This window comes from Lepidochelys kempii, chromosome 26 (assembly GCF_965140265.1).
Source record: "Lepidochelys kempii isolate rLepKem1 chromosome 26, rLepKem1.hap2, whole genome shotgun sequence".
Taxonomy (NCBI): Eukaryota; Metazoa; Chordata; order Testudines; family Cheloniidae; genus Lepidochelys; species Lepidochelys kempii.
The window spans coordinates 10,924,958-10,941,983 of record NC_133281.1 but is presented as its reverse complement, the minus strand read 5'-3'; the positions used below and the strand labels follow the sequence as shown (position 1 = coordinate 10,941,983).

The 17,026-nt window shown below is 45.5% G+C and overlaps 1 protein-coding gene across 2 annotated transcripts in view; it reads right to left on the bottom strand.

Moving 5' to 3' along the window:
- Positions 1–17,026, bottom strand: part of ANTXR1 (ANTXR cell adhesion molecule 1) — a 181,147-nt gene that overhangs the window by 46,715 nt on the left and 117,406 nt on the right. For both annotated transcript variants that reach the window (XM_073325259.1, XM_073325260.1), the window contains 3 exons: positions 11,913–12,008; positions 8,961–9,128; positions 724–804 (listed from right to left, as the gene is read on the bottom strand). In XM_073325259.1, coding sequence (XP_073181360.1) covers positions 724–804; positions 8,961–9,128; positions 11,913–12,008 — 345 coding nt within the window. The remainder of the gene's footprint in view (positions 1–723; positions 805–8,960; positions 9,129–11,912; positions 12,009–17,026) is intronic.

The window sequence follows — 17,026 nt, the reverse complement described above, 5'->3', positions numbered from 1 at the left end:
GAGCCCAGGATCTGCTATAGACAGAGCAAACATGAGAACAGATACCCCACCCCACTACATCTCACACATATCCCCTTCCATTATGGAGAGGCTTTTCACCAGCTAGACATTAATATTGGCAAACCAACAGCTTTATGAGGTTCCAAATTAAGACACACAAAACCTGGATCTCATCCTCCAATTCCTGAATAGGAAATACTCCAATCGACTTTAAAATTATGGAGTGAAATCCTGGCCCCATCGCAGTCAATGGGAGTTTTGCCATTGACTTCAATGAGGTCAGGATTTCACCCCTGGAGTGTAAGGTGGAGAACTTGGTCTTTGAGCAATGAGAAATGCATGTACATTTTTCTTCCACATCCAAGGCTCTAGCTAATTGAAAGTGGCCATAAAATTGTAACAGCAAAACGATATCAGATTGATAGTTCCTGTGTAGATGGACAATTGCTATTGCAACGTGATCTACATGACTTAACCGTGTCAACAGGCCTCTGAGCCAAAGGAATCTGAACGCTTATGAATCTCAGTTGCAAACAAAGTTCATGCAAGTGACTAAGGTTTTGTTTCTGAGATGGCATGTTGGTATATGACAACAGGGACAGACATCTCCCGGCAACATGACCATTCAGTCCCACTGGAGAAGGGACCTGGAAAGTTTGTGGGTTCGGGTGGGGTTTTTTTTGTTTCTTTTTAGTACAATAAATGTTATAAAAGGGACAGTACCTGGTCTCCAGGCTGGGGGCGCATGACAGACACACGATCATAGCCTTTCCGCAGCAGCACCCAGAGAGCATCCAACTTGCCCTGCAATTACAAGAAATACAGAGAATTTTTTTCAATGTGATCAACAAGTGTCCAGTGAATAGTTCAGTTCAGGGGCAGTGCAGCCCGGACCCTCTGTTTTGATTCAGCTGAACGCCGTGCTTATGAAAGGTGCTGGATATTCAGTCATGGAGCGGGAGGTCCTCTCTCAACTTACTGCGGATTCTAAACAGTGAGGTTTTCAAAGAGCAATTAGGCACTTGGGCCCTGTTGAAAATCAACAGAAGCTGGGTGACTAACTTCCATTTGTACCTCTGAAAATCTCCCTCAAAACTTACGGGCCGCTTAAATACCTGAAAGGGTGTTTAAAGCATGCGCCATTCTAGTGCAAACTTCCCCACTCTGCCCCTAGCCTTAACTCTCATTTGGATGGGCACCATGTTGGGTTGAGAGGGTCTCCATTGTCCATGCACTCCCTGGAATCTCTGCTGAGGTTGCTGGTGAAATGCTGTATAAATAAAGAAAAGGAGGACTTGTGGCACCTTAGATTTATGCAGGAAATAGCCCAGCTTGATTGTCATGCACATTGTGTAAAGAGTTGTCACTTTGGATGGGCTATCACCAGCAGGAGAGTGAATTTGTGTGGGGGGGTGGAGGGTGAGAAAACCTGGATTTGTGCTGGAAATCACTTTAGATAAGCTATTACCAGCAGGACAGTGGGGTGGGAATAGGTATTGTTTCATATTCTCTGTGTATATATAAAGCCTGCTGCAGTTTCCACGATATGCATCTGAGGAAGTGAGCTGTAGCTCACGAAAGCTTATGCTCTAATAAATTGGTTAGTCTCTAAGGTGCCACAAGTCCTCCTTTTCTTTTTGCGAATACAGACTAACACGGCTGTTACTCTGAAACCTGTATAAATAAAGGAAACCGATCAGATGCATTTATTCATGACATTCCCAACCAGTTCCTCTTTCTCTTCATTAACTGGGATGGAGTAGTGGGTTTGTAAGTAGCGATGGGTTTCCTATTAGCAGAGCCAACTTGGTTCTAACTGCTTCCAGTCTGCTACACAGATCAGCCTGATGGCTGCGTTGTGATATGTGTAAATAACCTGCCTTGGATTCATTAATGGAGCAGAGAATGAAAAATTATTTATCCAACCACCCAACCTCCCCAAGACAGCTTGGTCACAACAATGTGCTATATAGAAATCCATTTAATCTTTCATTTTAACTGTAGATTGCTAACAGAATATCAGGTTACCAAACCTCGTATTCTTGTGTCTTTCTAGCTCTGTCCCTTATGCCAAGACAGTGTCTGTGACTTCTCGCAGCAATCACAAACACCCTTCAAAACCCTGTATTCATGTATCCTCAGTGTCATTCTCCTGGCAGCTATCAGCCTCATGGTGTAGTACTGTTTGAGGCAACAATTAACCTCATTTTGTGGTCTTTCTTTGGCCTTAGCTAAAGAGAAATCTTACGTGCCATTGTAATTTCACATCTAGCTGAAGGATTTCAAGAGGGGAATTAGTTAGGAATAGAGCTCGTTGGAAAATGGATTTTTTTTTAATTTGGCCTTTCAGTTTTCTGACAAAAGTTTTCCACAGGAAGCAGACACTTTGTGCACAGAAAATTAAAAAAATAAAAATCTTTTTCTTAAAACCCCCAATTATCTGTCAAAAACAGTTTCAACAGGACGCTTTCGAGCAGCCCCCAGTTAGAGGCGACAGATTGACATGTGGGAACTCCTGCCTCTGTAGCACATCTGTGCAATCCCAATAAGGCATTCCTCTATTTCTGACTGGAATGAGGCAGTGAGAAAAGACGCAAATACTGTGTTTGTTTGCCAGATGCGTTTAACCAGGCCAGAAAAAGTGTACAGCTATGCACAGCACCATGTGCTCAGAAACATATATTACTGCCCAGGGTTTCCCCACACTGTTGTAATGTTCTTCCTGGCCCTTCTATAAGGGGCCACTGTTCCACTCCAAAAATGAATCCGCTTCCCTGAGATCTGAAGAAGGGTTTTCCTGAGTGCAGCATGTTGGAATTTTTAATTTCCGGCTAAATGGAAGCGCCCAGAAGTATACCTAGCATCTTTATCAAACACGCTCTGCATTTCTGCCAATTGAACCTCTCCAGGCTGAATGCATGACACTGGAATTTTTTGGGTACTGCTACAGAAGGATGTTTGAAGACATCTGCAATAAAATTACAGTCAATCCTGGATGCTGCTTGTGATTAACTGAATAGCTGCCAGCAGTACATATCCAGTACATTTTATCTGTGCACCAGGCAATGTATTTCCAGCGGAACAAATTGCCTTTGAGGATGGTTAAAGACATCCCACTCTTTTTACTAGTTAATTACTTGAGATAGGATTGAACCTCAGACCAAAATACCCCTGGCTTAGACCAGGATCAGACCCATTTGCTATCTGCGTCATTAGGGCAGGAACTTGTTGTCTATTCTACATTTGTACAGCTCCTAACACAATGTGGCCCTGATTGTGGCTGGGGTGGTCTGACATTACTATAATAATAATGGCCTTGAAATGACCTTAACTGTTGTGGGATGAAATTAAATAAAGGGAAACTTAAGCAGGACATCAGAAAAAAAAGTTCTCATAGTCAGAGCCAACGAAGTGTGGAACAGTTTTTCAGGGAAATCAGTGGAAACCCCTTTGCTGGAATCGGGCTACACATGGACTGCACAAACACTCAAGGCTAAAGAGAGAGCCAGTTCAGATGATCTTCTCCTTTGTTGCCTTGCTGGCAACTTTCACAGTAGAACAGGTGGGAACTTTGAATCTCCCCCCCAGCCCCACCCCCAAAAAATGTGGACAAAGAAACAGTTTTCATTTTTGTAAGAATTGTCAGTGGAAAAAATTGACTTTACAAAAAAAGAATCAATTTTTTTTTTAGTTTTTGAAAACCCAAAAAACCTCAAAAATTTCTTCTGAAAACTGAAAGATGTGTAATTTTTGGCTGAAAACATTAAGTTTTCCAAATAAATAAATAAATAAATAAATAAATAAATAACATTTATTTTTGGAGGAAAGAGAACATTTTTTGGTGTGTAGCTGCAGACCTGTATGGGAGCAGAGGGCCAGACTGGAAGCTCAGACAAGCGGAGAGGGCTGGGGTTGTATAAGGACAGCAGGGATCATGAGTCTGGAGAAAGTGGGGCAGACTGGGGTTCAGAACTATGCAAATAATGAATTTTCCAGTTTGCTGCATTTCTCCTTTTCAGCTGGGCAAAGGGATTAGCAAACTGAATCATAGAATCATAGAATATCAGGGTTGGAAGGGACCTCAGGAGGTCATCTAGTCCCACCCCCGGCTCAAAGCAGGACCAATCCCCAACTAAATCATCCCAGCCTGACCTTAAAAACTTCTAAGGAAGGAGATTCCACCACCTCCCTAGGTAACGCATTCCAGTGTTTCACCACCCTCCTAGTGAAAAAGTTTTTCCTAATATCCAATCTAAACCTCCCCCACTGCAACTTGAGACCATTACTCCTCGTTCTGTCATCTGCTACCATTGAGAACAGTCTAGAGCCATCCTCTTCGGAACCCCCTTTCAGGTAGTTGAAAGCAGCTATCAAATCCCCCTCATTCTTCTCTTTCGCAGACTAAACAATCCCAGTTTCCTCAGCCTCGCCTCATAAGTCATGTGTTCCAGTCCCCTAATCATTTTTGTTGCCCTCCGCTGGACGTTTTCCAATTTTTCCACATCCTTCTTGTAGTGTGGGGTCCAAAACTGGACACAGTACTCCAGATGGGGCCTCACCAATGTCGAATAGAGGGGAACGATCACGTCCCTCGATCTGCTGGCAATGCCCCTACATATACATCCCAAAATGCCATTGGCCTTCTTGACAACAACGGCACACAGTTGACTCATATCCAGCTTCTCGTCCACCGTAACCCCAGGTCCTTTTCTGCAGAACTGCTGCCGAGCCATTCAGTCCCTAGTCTGAAGTGGTGCATGGGATTCTTCCGTCCTAAGTGCAGGACTCTGCACTTGTCCTTGTTGAACCTCATCAGATTTCTTTTGGCCCAATCCTCTAATTTGTCTAGGCCCTCTGTATCCTACCCCTACCCTCCAGCATATCTACCTCTCCTCCCAGTTTAGTGTCATCTGCAAACTTGCTGAGGGTGCAATCCACACCATCCTCCAGATCATTTATGAAGATATTGAACAAAACCGGCCCCAGGACCGACCCCTGGGGCACTCCGCTTGATACCGGCTGCCAACTAGACATGGAGCCATTGATCACTACCCGTTGAGCCCGACAATCTAGCCAACTTTCTATCCACCTTATAGTCCATCCATCCAGCCCATACTTCTTTAACTTGCTGGCAAGAATACTGTGGGAGACTGTGTCAAAAGCTTTGCTAAAGTCAAGGAACAACACGTCTACCGCTTTCCCCTCATCCACAGAGCCAGTTATCTCATCATAGAAGGCAATTAGATTAGTCAGGCATGACTTGCCCTTGGTGAATCCATGCTGACTGTTCCTGATCACTTTCCTCTCCTCTAAGTGCTTCAGAATTGATTGCTTGAGGACCTGCTCCATGATTTTTCCAGGGACTGAGGTGAGGCTGACTGGCCTGTAGTTCCCAGGATCCTCCTCCTTCCCTTTTTTAAAGATGGGCACTAAATTAGCCTTTTCCCAGTTGTCCGGGACTTCCCCCGATCGCCATGAGTTTTCAAAGATAATGGCCAATGGCTCTGCAATCACATCCGCCAACTCCTTTAGCACTCTCAGATGCAGCGCATCCGGCTCCATGGACTTGTGCTCATCCAGCTTTTCTAAATAGTCCTGAACCACTTCTTTCTCCACAGAGGGCTGGTCACCTCCACCCCATGCTGTGCTGCGCAGTGCAGTAGTCTGGGAGCTGACCTTGTTCGTGAAGACAGAGGCAAAAAAAGCATTGAGTACATTAGCTTTTTCCACATCCTCTGTCACTAGGTTGCCTCCATCATTCAGGAAGGGGCCCACACTTTCCTTGACTTTCTTCTTGTTGCTAACATACCTGAGGAAACCCTTCTTGTTACTCTTAACATCTCTTGCTAGCTGCAACTCCAGGTGTGATTTGGCCTTCCTGATTTCACTCCTGCATCCCCGAGCAATATTTATATACTCATCCCTGGTCATTTGTCCAATCTTCCACTTCTTGTAAGCGTCTTTTTTGTGTTTAAGATCAGCAAGGATTTCACTGTTAAGTCAAGCTGGTCGCCTGCCATATTTACTATTCTTTCTACACATCGGGATGGTTTGTCCCTGTAACCTCAATAAAGATACTTTAAAATACAGCCAGCTCTCCTGGACTTCTTTCCCCCTCATGTTATTCTCCCAGGGGATCCTGCCCATCAGTTCCCTGAGGGAGTCAAAGTCTGCTTTTCTGAAGTCCAGGGTCCGTATGCTGCTGCTCTCCTTTCTTCCCTGTGTCAGGATCCTGAACTTAACCATCTCATGGTCACTGCCTCCCAGGTTCCCATCCACTTTAGTTTCCCCTACTAATTCTTCCCGGTTTGTGAGCAGCAGGTCAAGAAGAGCTCTGCCCCTAGTTGGTTCCTCCAGCACTTGCACCAGGAAATTGTCCCCTACACTCTCCAAAAACTTCCTGGATTGTCTGTGTTGCTCTCCCAGCAAGTATCAGGGTGATTGAAGTCTCCCATAAGAATCAGGGCCTGTGATCTAGTAACTTCCGTGAGTTGCTAGAAGAAAGCCTCTTCCACTTCATCCCCCTGGTCCGGCGGACTATAGCAGACTCTATATGCACTGTTTTGTGTATAAATGCTTTTTTTTTATATAACTGCTCTAAATGCACTGTTTTGCTTTGCTCCTTGGATTATTTAAGAACATAAAAGAAAGACCATACTGGGTTAGACAAAGGGTCCATCTAGCCCAGTATCCTGTCTTCTGACAGCAGCCAATGCCAGGTGTTCAGAGGGAATGAACAGAACAGGTAATCATCAAATGGATCCATCCATTTAAACTGGATTATACAGCTGATAAATTTTTAAACATCTAAAAGAATGTTTAAGGGGGGAAAATCCATTTGGTACCATCCAAATAAGTAACAACACAAAAGTCTGCTGTCTGACAGCACTTAAAGCCCAGGGTATTTCAAGCTACAATATATCCACTCTCAATGAAGGGCCATCCACCTACTGGACAGTCACTCCTAGAACAGACAATGTGGCAGCAAATGCAAAGGGAAGAAAAACTCCATCAGATAAAGTGACAAAAGCCAGGACATTCAGAGTTAAGGGTGGCGCTTGTGTTAATGTGTGAAGCGAAGGATCACGTGCAAAGGAAGAGAGATGATCACCTCTTAAAGGTGAATTTCCAGCTTAACTTTCCTCCAGCATGGGTCCTGAGATTTGGTTTTGTGTTCTTCTGCTTTATGAGGACTTTTTTCTTCATTATTAGATTGCAACACGTGCATTATTTACCTTCCATCCACTGAGTGAGGAGGTATTTTAAGCAGTGTAATAAAACCAGAGGGAACTGTATGTCTTGTTTAGCTAATGGAGTTGTGTGCACTTCGAGCACTGGGATGAAGGAGTATTTAAGATGAACACCAGGAGACTTTTCCAGTGGGTGAGACCAGTGAGTCTGTGGAATATTCCCCCACACGGAACCGTGGATAGTTGTGTGTTATTTTCAAAGCAGACTGGAAAAAGCACTGAACGATATACTTGAGTTAGCAATCCTGCTTTGGGTGGGCACATGGACTCAATAACCTAAGAGGTCTTTCCTGCCTCTGACTTTTGTGATGATGTGAGAACTCCCCTGCATGACACAATGTGAATTCATTTGTATATGTTCATGTCATCCAGGGAAAAGATTTTGCTCGGAGTAGAGTGGGGTGCTGGAAACTTTTCTTACTATATGGGAAGGGGAGTAGCAGATCATCAAGTTCACAGAAATTGTTCCTTCTTTTCTGCCGAGTTCTTGTGGATTGTGTTCGGGGGAAGTTTTGCATGCAGTTATTCTGTCTGCATAAGTTCTCTTTTGGGGGTAGTCCAGTGAGGGTGTGATGGAGATTAATAACTAGGTAAAGTCTGTTCTACAGATGGGCTCAAGTTGCTCATCGCTGTAGTATCTGAACACCTTCCAGCCATGCTTTAAGCGGCCTGGCTATCCTCTGTCCCCTGTGGTTCGTTCTCTTGCTCACCCCCTTCTGAGGGGGAGAAGTGTGCGTGCAGCGAAGCGGTTTGTTTTGTTCGGGCTTTTTGTGAGTTGGTTTGCAATACGTGCTGCTCTGTGTTTATCTTAGGGAAGGCAGGTCAGACAGCGGCCCCTAGCACTTGGGGCGCAAGGTTGTGAGGTTTGGGACGGTCCTTAGCTCTTGTTGGAGTTTGTTCCACAGTCTTGCACTGCCACAGCCTTGGCATAAACGAGAATCTTGCCCTTAGCTGCCGAGGCTACTCTAAGTCAGCCGGAGAGCGTTTGTAGGGCATTCCCTCCCCAGAGGATGGGCATGATGCCCTGTGGTGTTCCGAGCCCAGCTGACCCAGGGTCATTGGCAGTCATTCACTCTCTGCGCAACAGAATCAGTCTTTAGTTTTCTGGGGGCAGCTCTCCCTTGTGGCATCTGGCAAGAATTGTTTTCTTCTTCACCAGCCTATTTATTAAGTAAGAGTGGGAGAGAGGTTTCTCTCTCTCTCTCTCTGCGCTCAGGAAATGGAAGACCTGCCATTGCAGACTTTGTGGGGGCTTCAGGCATGAACACGGGAGAAAGCACTTTCAAAGGTTTAGCTACGCCACTGCAAGAGTCCAGGGCCCCTTTCCTCAAGTGCCTTCTGGCTGCTCTGTGCCACTCCAAAGCAGTCCTAAAGGCAGCTTAACCAGCCACTTAAGGATCTCCACTGCCTAGTGGAATATTTGGGTAGTGGAGAGATGCTGCAGTGGTTTTTACATTGCAGGTAGCCTGGTGGGAGAAAAGAAGCATGACTGGGGCTCCTTTATATCTAATAACCCCTTGAGGCAAAGGCATCTGGTGCAAGTTAGAACAGCCTTTCGATGGATTCTCAGGTCTGGGACTGGGAACCTAACACAAAGTCACTCTCACTGCTTTAACCTTTGCAAATAAAAACTCTCCATAAGGCTGTATGAGTGTTTAACATGTATCTACTGAAATCATTCCATGGACTATGTACCTGCATAAGACCTACCTTGATTGGCGTGTACCACCTCCGGGGAGAAGAGGACCTGCGCATGCTATTTCCCAGGTTCCTGGGTTCTGGGAATTCATATTCTTGCTCTGGCATCTTCACTCTGGCATTCTTGGCTTTCTCTAGCTTAGCCCCTTCTTCCGTGGAGCCCTTTTCTCCCCAGCGGACCTATCAAGAAAAACATTGGTGGCATCTTAAAATAGCATCTGCTGTTGAATGTAGAGCTGCAACATTTGGATCTGGATCTAGATTTCCCCATTGTTCAGATTCACTGTTGAGAGAGGGACAAGCTGCAAAGTTTGGGTCTACACTGGAGTTTTGGGTGCTGGGATCTGGGGCTTTGGTTCAGTCCCATCTCTCCTGATTGCAGCTGCAAGGAGTTCCCACTCTGCGCATTTTGGCACATGTAGATGCTGGGTTTTCTAGAAATGGAGAAGATCATTTGCCTCAAAGAAGACAATTGTTGTACAGAATCTAGATGTCTTTCCTTACTTAAAACCTGATTCTGAAACCATTAATCAAGTGAAAAGTCCTCATTCATGCATGCAGTCCTACTGGAGTCAACAGGACCAGTTGCTTGAGTTGGGGTTGGTAGAAGCATTAGAAAATGCAATTTCAAAGGGCTAGCTACACCCCTGCGAGAGTCCAAGGTCCCATTCCTTAAGTATATTCTGGATGCTCTGCACTTGCCCAGTGGAACAATGGTTACTAAACCATTGGAACAGCTCACCATGAGATGGGGTAGATTCTCCATCACTAGAAGTCTTTACGTTGAGACTAGATGTCTCTCTAAGGTTACGTCTACACTTACAGATACACTTACACATACTTACAGAGGTATGTAGAGTACAGACACTGCATCCCCAGCTAGAATGGTATAAATAGCAGTGTAGACAGTGAGGCACGGCTTAGGTGAGTGGATTGCCCTAAACAGCTGAACCCCCAGGGTATGCACCCTACACAGCTCTCTGCACACCCAAGCAGGGCCTCCCATGTCTACACAGCTTCTTTTAGCAGTGAAATGTCCTGCTGACTCCCTGCTGCCAGCGCCTTTGTGAAAGACTCCAGCCGTGGGGAAAGGCTCTGGTAGATCCCCGCTGCCGGAGCCTTTCACTGTGATATGCAGCTACACTCGACAGTAACCAGTGTGGACGCAGCCTGCCTTTCAGTGTGGCATGTAGCTACACGTGGAGTGCCTGTACTCTACATGCCCCCATAAGTGTAGACATAGCCTGAAAGATATACTGTAGCTCAACCACAAGTTATGGACGCTATTCTATGGCCTGTGTTATGCAGGAGGTCAGACTAGACAATAGTCCTTCATAATAATAGCCCCATAATGGTCTCTTCTGGCCTTGAGGTCAATGGTCTTCATTCTCATTGCCCTGTATCATGAGTTGTCATTGACACCAGTGCAAAGTGAGCGGCAAATGCTACCATTCTGATTGGATAGCGTTTTCCTCCCCCAATACACTCATTTCGCACTGGCGTTAAATTACTGAAGGGTAACAGAAAACAACAATGCCCTAACATCTGTAGAGCATCAAAGACAAAAGCTCTCAAGGCTCTTTCTCCTTTGTGCTCCATTGAGAAATGAGCAAACGGGAAAGGCAGTGTATTACCCGCCACAACTGAATGTTATGGGCTATTGACAATGTGAGTTTATTAAAAAAAAAAACAACCAACAAATTCCATTTGGGTTTTTATTAAAAATTGATTCCCGACATGCGTCTAACACAGTGCGCTTCCATGGAATTCCCTTCGGTCAGCTCCAGAAGAACCAATACAGTGTTTTATAAAGACAAGGAAAGTACCTTGCACTCCTGCAGACCAAAGTGGCTTAAGGCTTGTCTACACTTAAAACGCTGCAACTGCACCAATGAGGTGCTTCAGTGAAGACACTACCTACACCCATGGGAGGGGTTCTCCCGCCAGTGTAGGTACTCCACCTCCCTGAGAGGCAAGGTTGACAGGATAATTCTCCCATTGGCCTATTGCTGTCTACACAGGGGCTTATTTCACACTTCTGAGCAATGTAGTTATACTGAACTAACTTCCTTATGTAGACCAGGCCTCAGATGTCATACAAGAGGGCACAGAGCCCTGATTCCCAGGCTGCTTCCATGAAATCGCCTCCGTCTTTCAGACCCTACTTCAGGGCTTTCCACAGAAGCCAAATTTTCTCCCTGTGGAGAACTTGGAGTTCTCAGCCTTTTTATGAGGCCCAGGTATTTCTCAGGCTGTCACCTGACCCCAATTAGTTCTGCCTTTTTAGGCTGGGAGGCAGGTCATTATGGTTCAGGGAGGGCTGGTCCCAATTCCTCTCAAAGGAGCCAGTCACAAGAAAGCAAGAGAAAGTGGTATGTTCCCCAGCAGAATGAAATGAAAAAATGCAGAGTTTGGAAAAACTTTCAAGTTTTTCATTTTGAATTTTTGGGAGAGGCGGGGTTTGAAAAAAAAAATCTTGATGAAAATGGAAATTTCCATTTACTAGAAAAGCCATTTTGGGTGGAGAAAAAATCTGATCATCCCTTATGAACAGAAACTAGTCACTGGTAGAGATAAGCAGTCAACAAAACCCAAGAGACCAAACCAAAGCATTCACAGAGCCCACTGAAGAACGATCAGTGACTTACACCAACATTTTCAAAGATGGGTGTCTAAAGTTAGGCTCCTAAACCCATATGTCAGTTGGAATTTTCAAAGGAGAGCCTAAGAAGGGTAGATGCCTAACTCGTATTGAATTTCAATGGGATTCCTGAATAAATGCCCTGATTTCCAGAGGTTCCATATACTTGCTTTGACCTCAGTGGAGTTACTTCCAATTAACGCTGGCATCCCAGACAGAGAGGTCACACCTCCTCTTTGTGTCCCTCTGGGAGAATGGCAGAAGGGTCTTGTGGCTGAGTTTACAAGTGAGTTTTCCAGGTACGTAAGCAAATATTGATTTACCTCCATCCTTTTAATGCCACCAACACCTCGCCCACCATAGTAAGAAGCATCAACCGTTGGCCACTTCTTCTTAGGAAGGCCATCGTCATCTTCTTCCTATCAAACAGAAAGGAGATAGATACATCACGAGGTTGCGTTGTCAGTGGACGCAAATGACATGCATATGGAAATGGATGACTCAGTAAAGTGCAAACAGACTATAAGACCCCTTTACACAGGTGATGTTGAGCCAGCAAAAGCTGTACAGGGGTTAGCTTACTGAAGCTCACTTGAATCCAACTAGCTCTGGTAGCAACAGCAGTGAAAACAGTGCAGCGTGGGCTTCAGTGCAGGTCGTGTAAACCCGGCATGGACCCTGGATATGTGCTCGGCTCACTAGCCTGCACTATGTGATTTTCATTGTTATATTGCCGGCTAGCTGGACTCAAGCCAGCTCATGCATAGCTTTTGCTGTGTAGACACGCCCTAAGTGGCAGAGAGCTGTAAAGGGGTCTAGGTCTTTTAGTGGTTATTTTTCAGGGGATGTGCATTCCTGTGTAGAAGATATCGTTTGGGCAATGAAATAACACCACTTGACAGGTACAATCCTGCCCCAGCAAAACAACGTGTTTTGTTTGAAAGAGAATCTGTCTTGCATCATCTCTGAATTCTGAGAAGTAAATGGGTTGATCCCATAATGTTTTCAAGTTGCAAAATCATTGCTTGAAATTTGGTTGAGATTGCCTTAAAACAGAAGAAAGAAGAAGAAGGAATACTGGGCCAGATCCTGAGGTATGGCCAAAAAGCACTCGGCATAGCTCAGGAAGGAGGCATGAAAGTGGCTTTAAAACATCTTTGCACTCCCCCAATCCTGGGGCCTTCTGGGTGCTGCTCTGGGTCCCTATGCTGGCTGTCAGTGGCAACAAGGAGCAGATCGGGGGACTTATTTCCAATGTTGGTGGAACCCTTCTGCAGCAGATAAGTCTGTTTAGGATTGGTTAGGATGGTGTCCCTAGCTTCGGTTTGCCAGTTGCTGGGAATGGGCGACAGGGGTTGGATCACTTGATGATTCCCTGTTCTGTTCATTCCCTCTGGGGCACCTGGCATTGGCATTGGCATTGGGCTAGATGGACCTTTGGTCTGACCCAGTATGGCTGTTTTTATGTTCTTAAGGGTACATATACCAGAGTGGCCCACTATGCACACTCGATACAAGACAAGTGTCAGCACACTAAGGATCTCAGAGAACAGAAAGGGTAAAAAACTAAGAGGCAAGAGGGATTCACTCTGTTAGGGATTCAAACAACTTGCTTGTCCAAATGGAAATAAAAGATAACTACTGGGGTGTACATACCAAGGAGGGAGAAGCATGCTCTGAAGTGGTTCAAGATGACTTTACCAAGAAGACCAGGATGCAAGTGTGCAAATGTAGGCTGAATATTAGAAGACAGTCCTAATAATGATCTTTGACTTGTGTAATCCACTAGGGAGGCTGCCCTTTAAAGATAGACACAAACACTCTGCTGGCATGACTTCAGTGACTTTACTGGACTTATGCCAGCAGAGAATTCGGCCCACTGGGTAAAAATGGAGATCCTGATCCTGCAAAAGCTTAAGCATATGCTTAGCTTTACACAGTGAGTAGTTCCTTTGAAGTCGGTGGGACTGTTCACTGTTAAAGGGAAACACGGGCAGAATCAAGGTCTAAGTAAAGGCATTAGGATTTGGCCCAGTGAATTCTATTAAAGCGTGGTAAAGTCCCCCTCAAGGTAAGTGACTGAGACTCTATTGCCTTAATTCTTTAAAAACGAACTGGAGAAAGCCCTAGAAGGGTGACGCCTCAGGGGGTTGCAAGGTTATTACATGGGGGTCACGAGCTGTCAGCCTCCATCCCCAAACCCTGCTTTGCCTCCAGCATTTATAATGGTGTTAAATATGAAAATATGTTTTTAATTTATAAGGGTCTTAGGGTCACATTCAGAGGCTTGTGGTGTGAAAAGGCTCACCAATACAAAAGTTTGAGAACCCCGATGTAGTAGGTGACAATCCTGCACTGGTCCCCGGGCAATGCACTAAATGACCCTCATGGTATGTAATTTCCATGATTCTCAAACTGGGCTGTGAATTGGCAAAGCAGGAAAGCAAAGCTGGTTAGAAAAGGGTGCATTTTCCATGAAAACATTTCTCTCTTTTATTTCTAAATTGTTCACAAGAATTTCCCAGGGTTTTGATCAAAAACCAAAAACTCTTCAGCTTTCAAAAATCAAAAACCAAGAAAAAAACATTTTTAAACTAAAAAAAACCCCAGTCCAACATTTTTAGTTTTTCATTGAAAAAACAGAAAATTTAAAAGGAAACTAAATTTTTTATTTCCAAACACAGGCATTCTTTTGTCAATTTTGTTTTTCAGTTGAAAAATTTTGACCTGTTCTAAAGAAAAGCTAATGATTAACTAAGAACTGCAAGTTTCTTCTTTGCTGAAGCCTCTCTCTCTTTGCTGAAACATAAGAACTTAATATCTCTGCATGAATTTTTCCATGAGGATTTTTATTTTTTCAAATTGGGATCAAAGCCATCCAAATATTTTCCTTCAGCATCTTTCTTTCTTTCTTTCAGCACAAACTGGACTTCTCACAACAGGAAATGCCAAGACTTAAGAAATCTTCCCCGCAAGCCCCTTATTAGCTCTGAGAGTCTTTTCAGACCTTGAAAGGAGGCGTGTCTGTCAAAACAACAACAAAAATATCACCCTTTTCTCCCTCCCCCCCGAAAGGCTACAGCATAGGCTTGGAAAGTAAGAGTCACAAGCCCACTGCAGGATGGGGCTGTTTACATGATTCGTAGGCACAGACAATTTTGCAACACAAGCACGGAAAACACCCTTGATGTGCTTCAGACTTGGACAGAAATTCAAAAGGACATATGCGTAGCTAAAACAAAGGAAGCACAAATATACAGAGAAAGGCAGATGGATCACAGGTCTGGGCCCATTAGTATCACTGTCCCTATTTTACAATCTGAGGTACAGCAGAGCACGGATCAGCATTCACGTCGCACTGCACTGGGCCAGAAAAGCTAATGAGTCAACCAGCAGACCAAATTCAGTGGTGAATCCTGGTCACATGCCCCCTGAGGCATGTTGTGCATACGCTAAGAAGAATCTGAAGCACAGAGGGGTGACTTCCATAGATTCAGAGGCCAGAAGGGGATAGCTCAGGGGTTTGAGCATTGGCCTGCTAAACCCAGGGCTGCTAGTTCAATCCTTGAGGGGGCCATTTAGGGATCTGGGGCAAAAATCGGGGATTGGTCCTGCTTTGAGCAGGGGGTTGGACTAGATGACCTCCTGTGTGGTCCCTTCCAACCCTGATATTCTATGATTGCGATCATCTGGTCTCACCTCCTGTATAGCACAGGCCATAAATAAGCTCAGACAGCAAGTTGATGGCAGAGTCACAAATAGAGCCCAAAGGTCAGGAGTCCCACTGCCATGCTTTAGCCCCCCCATCCATCCTTCTCAGTTAATAATGCCAAAAACTGAAGTCCTTGCTCAGTCATGAGTCAGTCCTTGTTCAGACCACCCTTCCACTGATGGTAACGGGAATTTTTCTTGTGTAAGAACTGAGTCAGAGCTGAGTAAGGATTTTCAGGCTTTGGCCCAGCAGCAATAGGAAAACGGGAACCCTGAAAATCCATGTGCGTTTCAGGAAGTTGGAAAGCGACTGTTTAAAAGTTGGCATCTTTCCACCCCAAATATCTGCTTTAGATGGAACTGGAGTTAAATTAAATATAAAAGAAGACACTGACACAGATACATTTTTGGAGCCAGAGATCCAGCTCCAGGTGACAAAAAAATCAAGATCTTTGTCTCATATTTTGTACTCGGCTCCACGTTCTTCAACCCTGACCTGAGAGAACCTTATTTGTGGTTGACATAAGGATAATTCAAGCTCCCCTAGGGACATCTGAACTATGTAGGGCAAGAATTCAAACTGAATTTGAACAGATATGAAAACGCTTGGACACCTTCCCCTCTTCCCTGCCTTAATAATTATTTTCACAGTGGCCTCTGCACTGCGGGAGCCCCACCAGAATAACATTTATGCACCACTTTCCACGTTCAAGGCACTGTATAGCCATTGACAACCCCCTCCCCCCCGCCCCACATGGCTGGGCATTATTATCCCCATTTTACAGCAGAGGAAACTGAGGCACAGAGTGGCAAAATATGGGTAGTGGAAGGCCAATAGCGGAGCCTGGATTAGAACTCACTGTCTCCTCCTTCCCAATGTCTTCCAGTCACGTTGCCTCTTTCCCCTCAAAGCACCAAATTGCCTTGAGAAAGGCTGTTCTCATGGGAGTGCTGGTGTGACCAGAAGAGGGCAGCCCTACCAATCCGGTGAGACAACCTGTTCTCAGGAGACTTTTTGCTCAATTTTGCAGACTCCAACAGTTGGCATAAGATTCTCCTCAGCAACCAAGACCAAGCCGGCAAGCCCTGGATGGGTGGAGCTCCCACTGGCTCTGGGGAGTAGTTCTGCGGGCAGAGGGCTCCCATGCTCTTGCGTTTACCTGCCCTAGCAGTCCACAGTGGGAATTCTGTCCTGTGCTCTGGGAACAAAGGGGCAGTGAGACACCCTAAGGAAATAGCCCTGACTCCAAGGGTCTCTCCAGCACATGGAAAGATAGCCTCGCTGTGTTTGCAGTCCCTCGGCAGGAGGCATGCTAGGGGCCATATGGGGCAGGAAGAGGCATGTGTGAATTGTAGGAATGCCAGGTGCTCAGTTTTTAACCGGAAAGTCCATTGAAAAGGGGACCTGGCAGTGTCCGGTCAGATGTACTGCCAGACACCAAAAGCCCAGTTACTGTGGGGCAGGGGGAGGTGCCGGGTCATTAACCCACGCCAGCCCCTGCTCACCTTGGGTTGCCTCCTACCTGCAGGCAGGCTCCTTGTCAGGCTGTAGCAGCTCCTGTCCCAGCCCCGAGCAAAGGGAGCCTAGCTGGGGTGGGGAGGGAGGTGGAGATGATCCAGTGAGCAAAGAGGGGAGGGATGGAGAGGAGCAAGCGATGGGGGTGGGGCCTTGGGAGAAGAGGCGGAGCAACAGGCGGGGCCTATGGAAGAGGCACAGCAGGGGAGG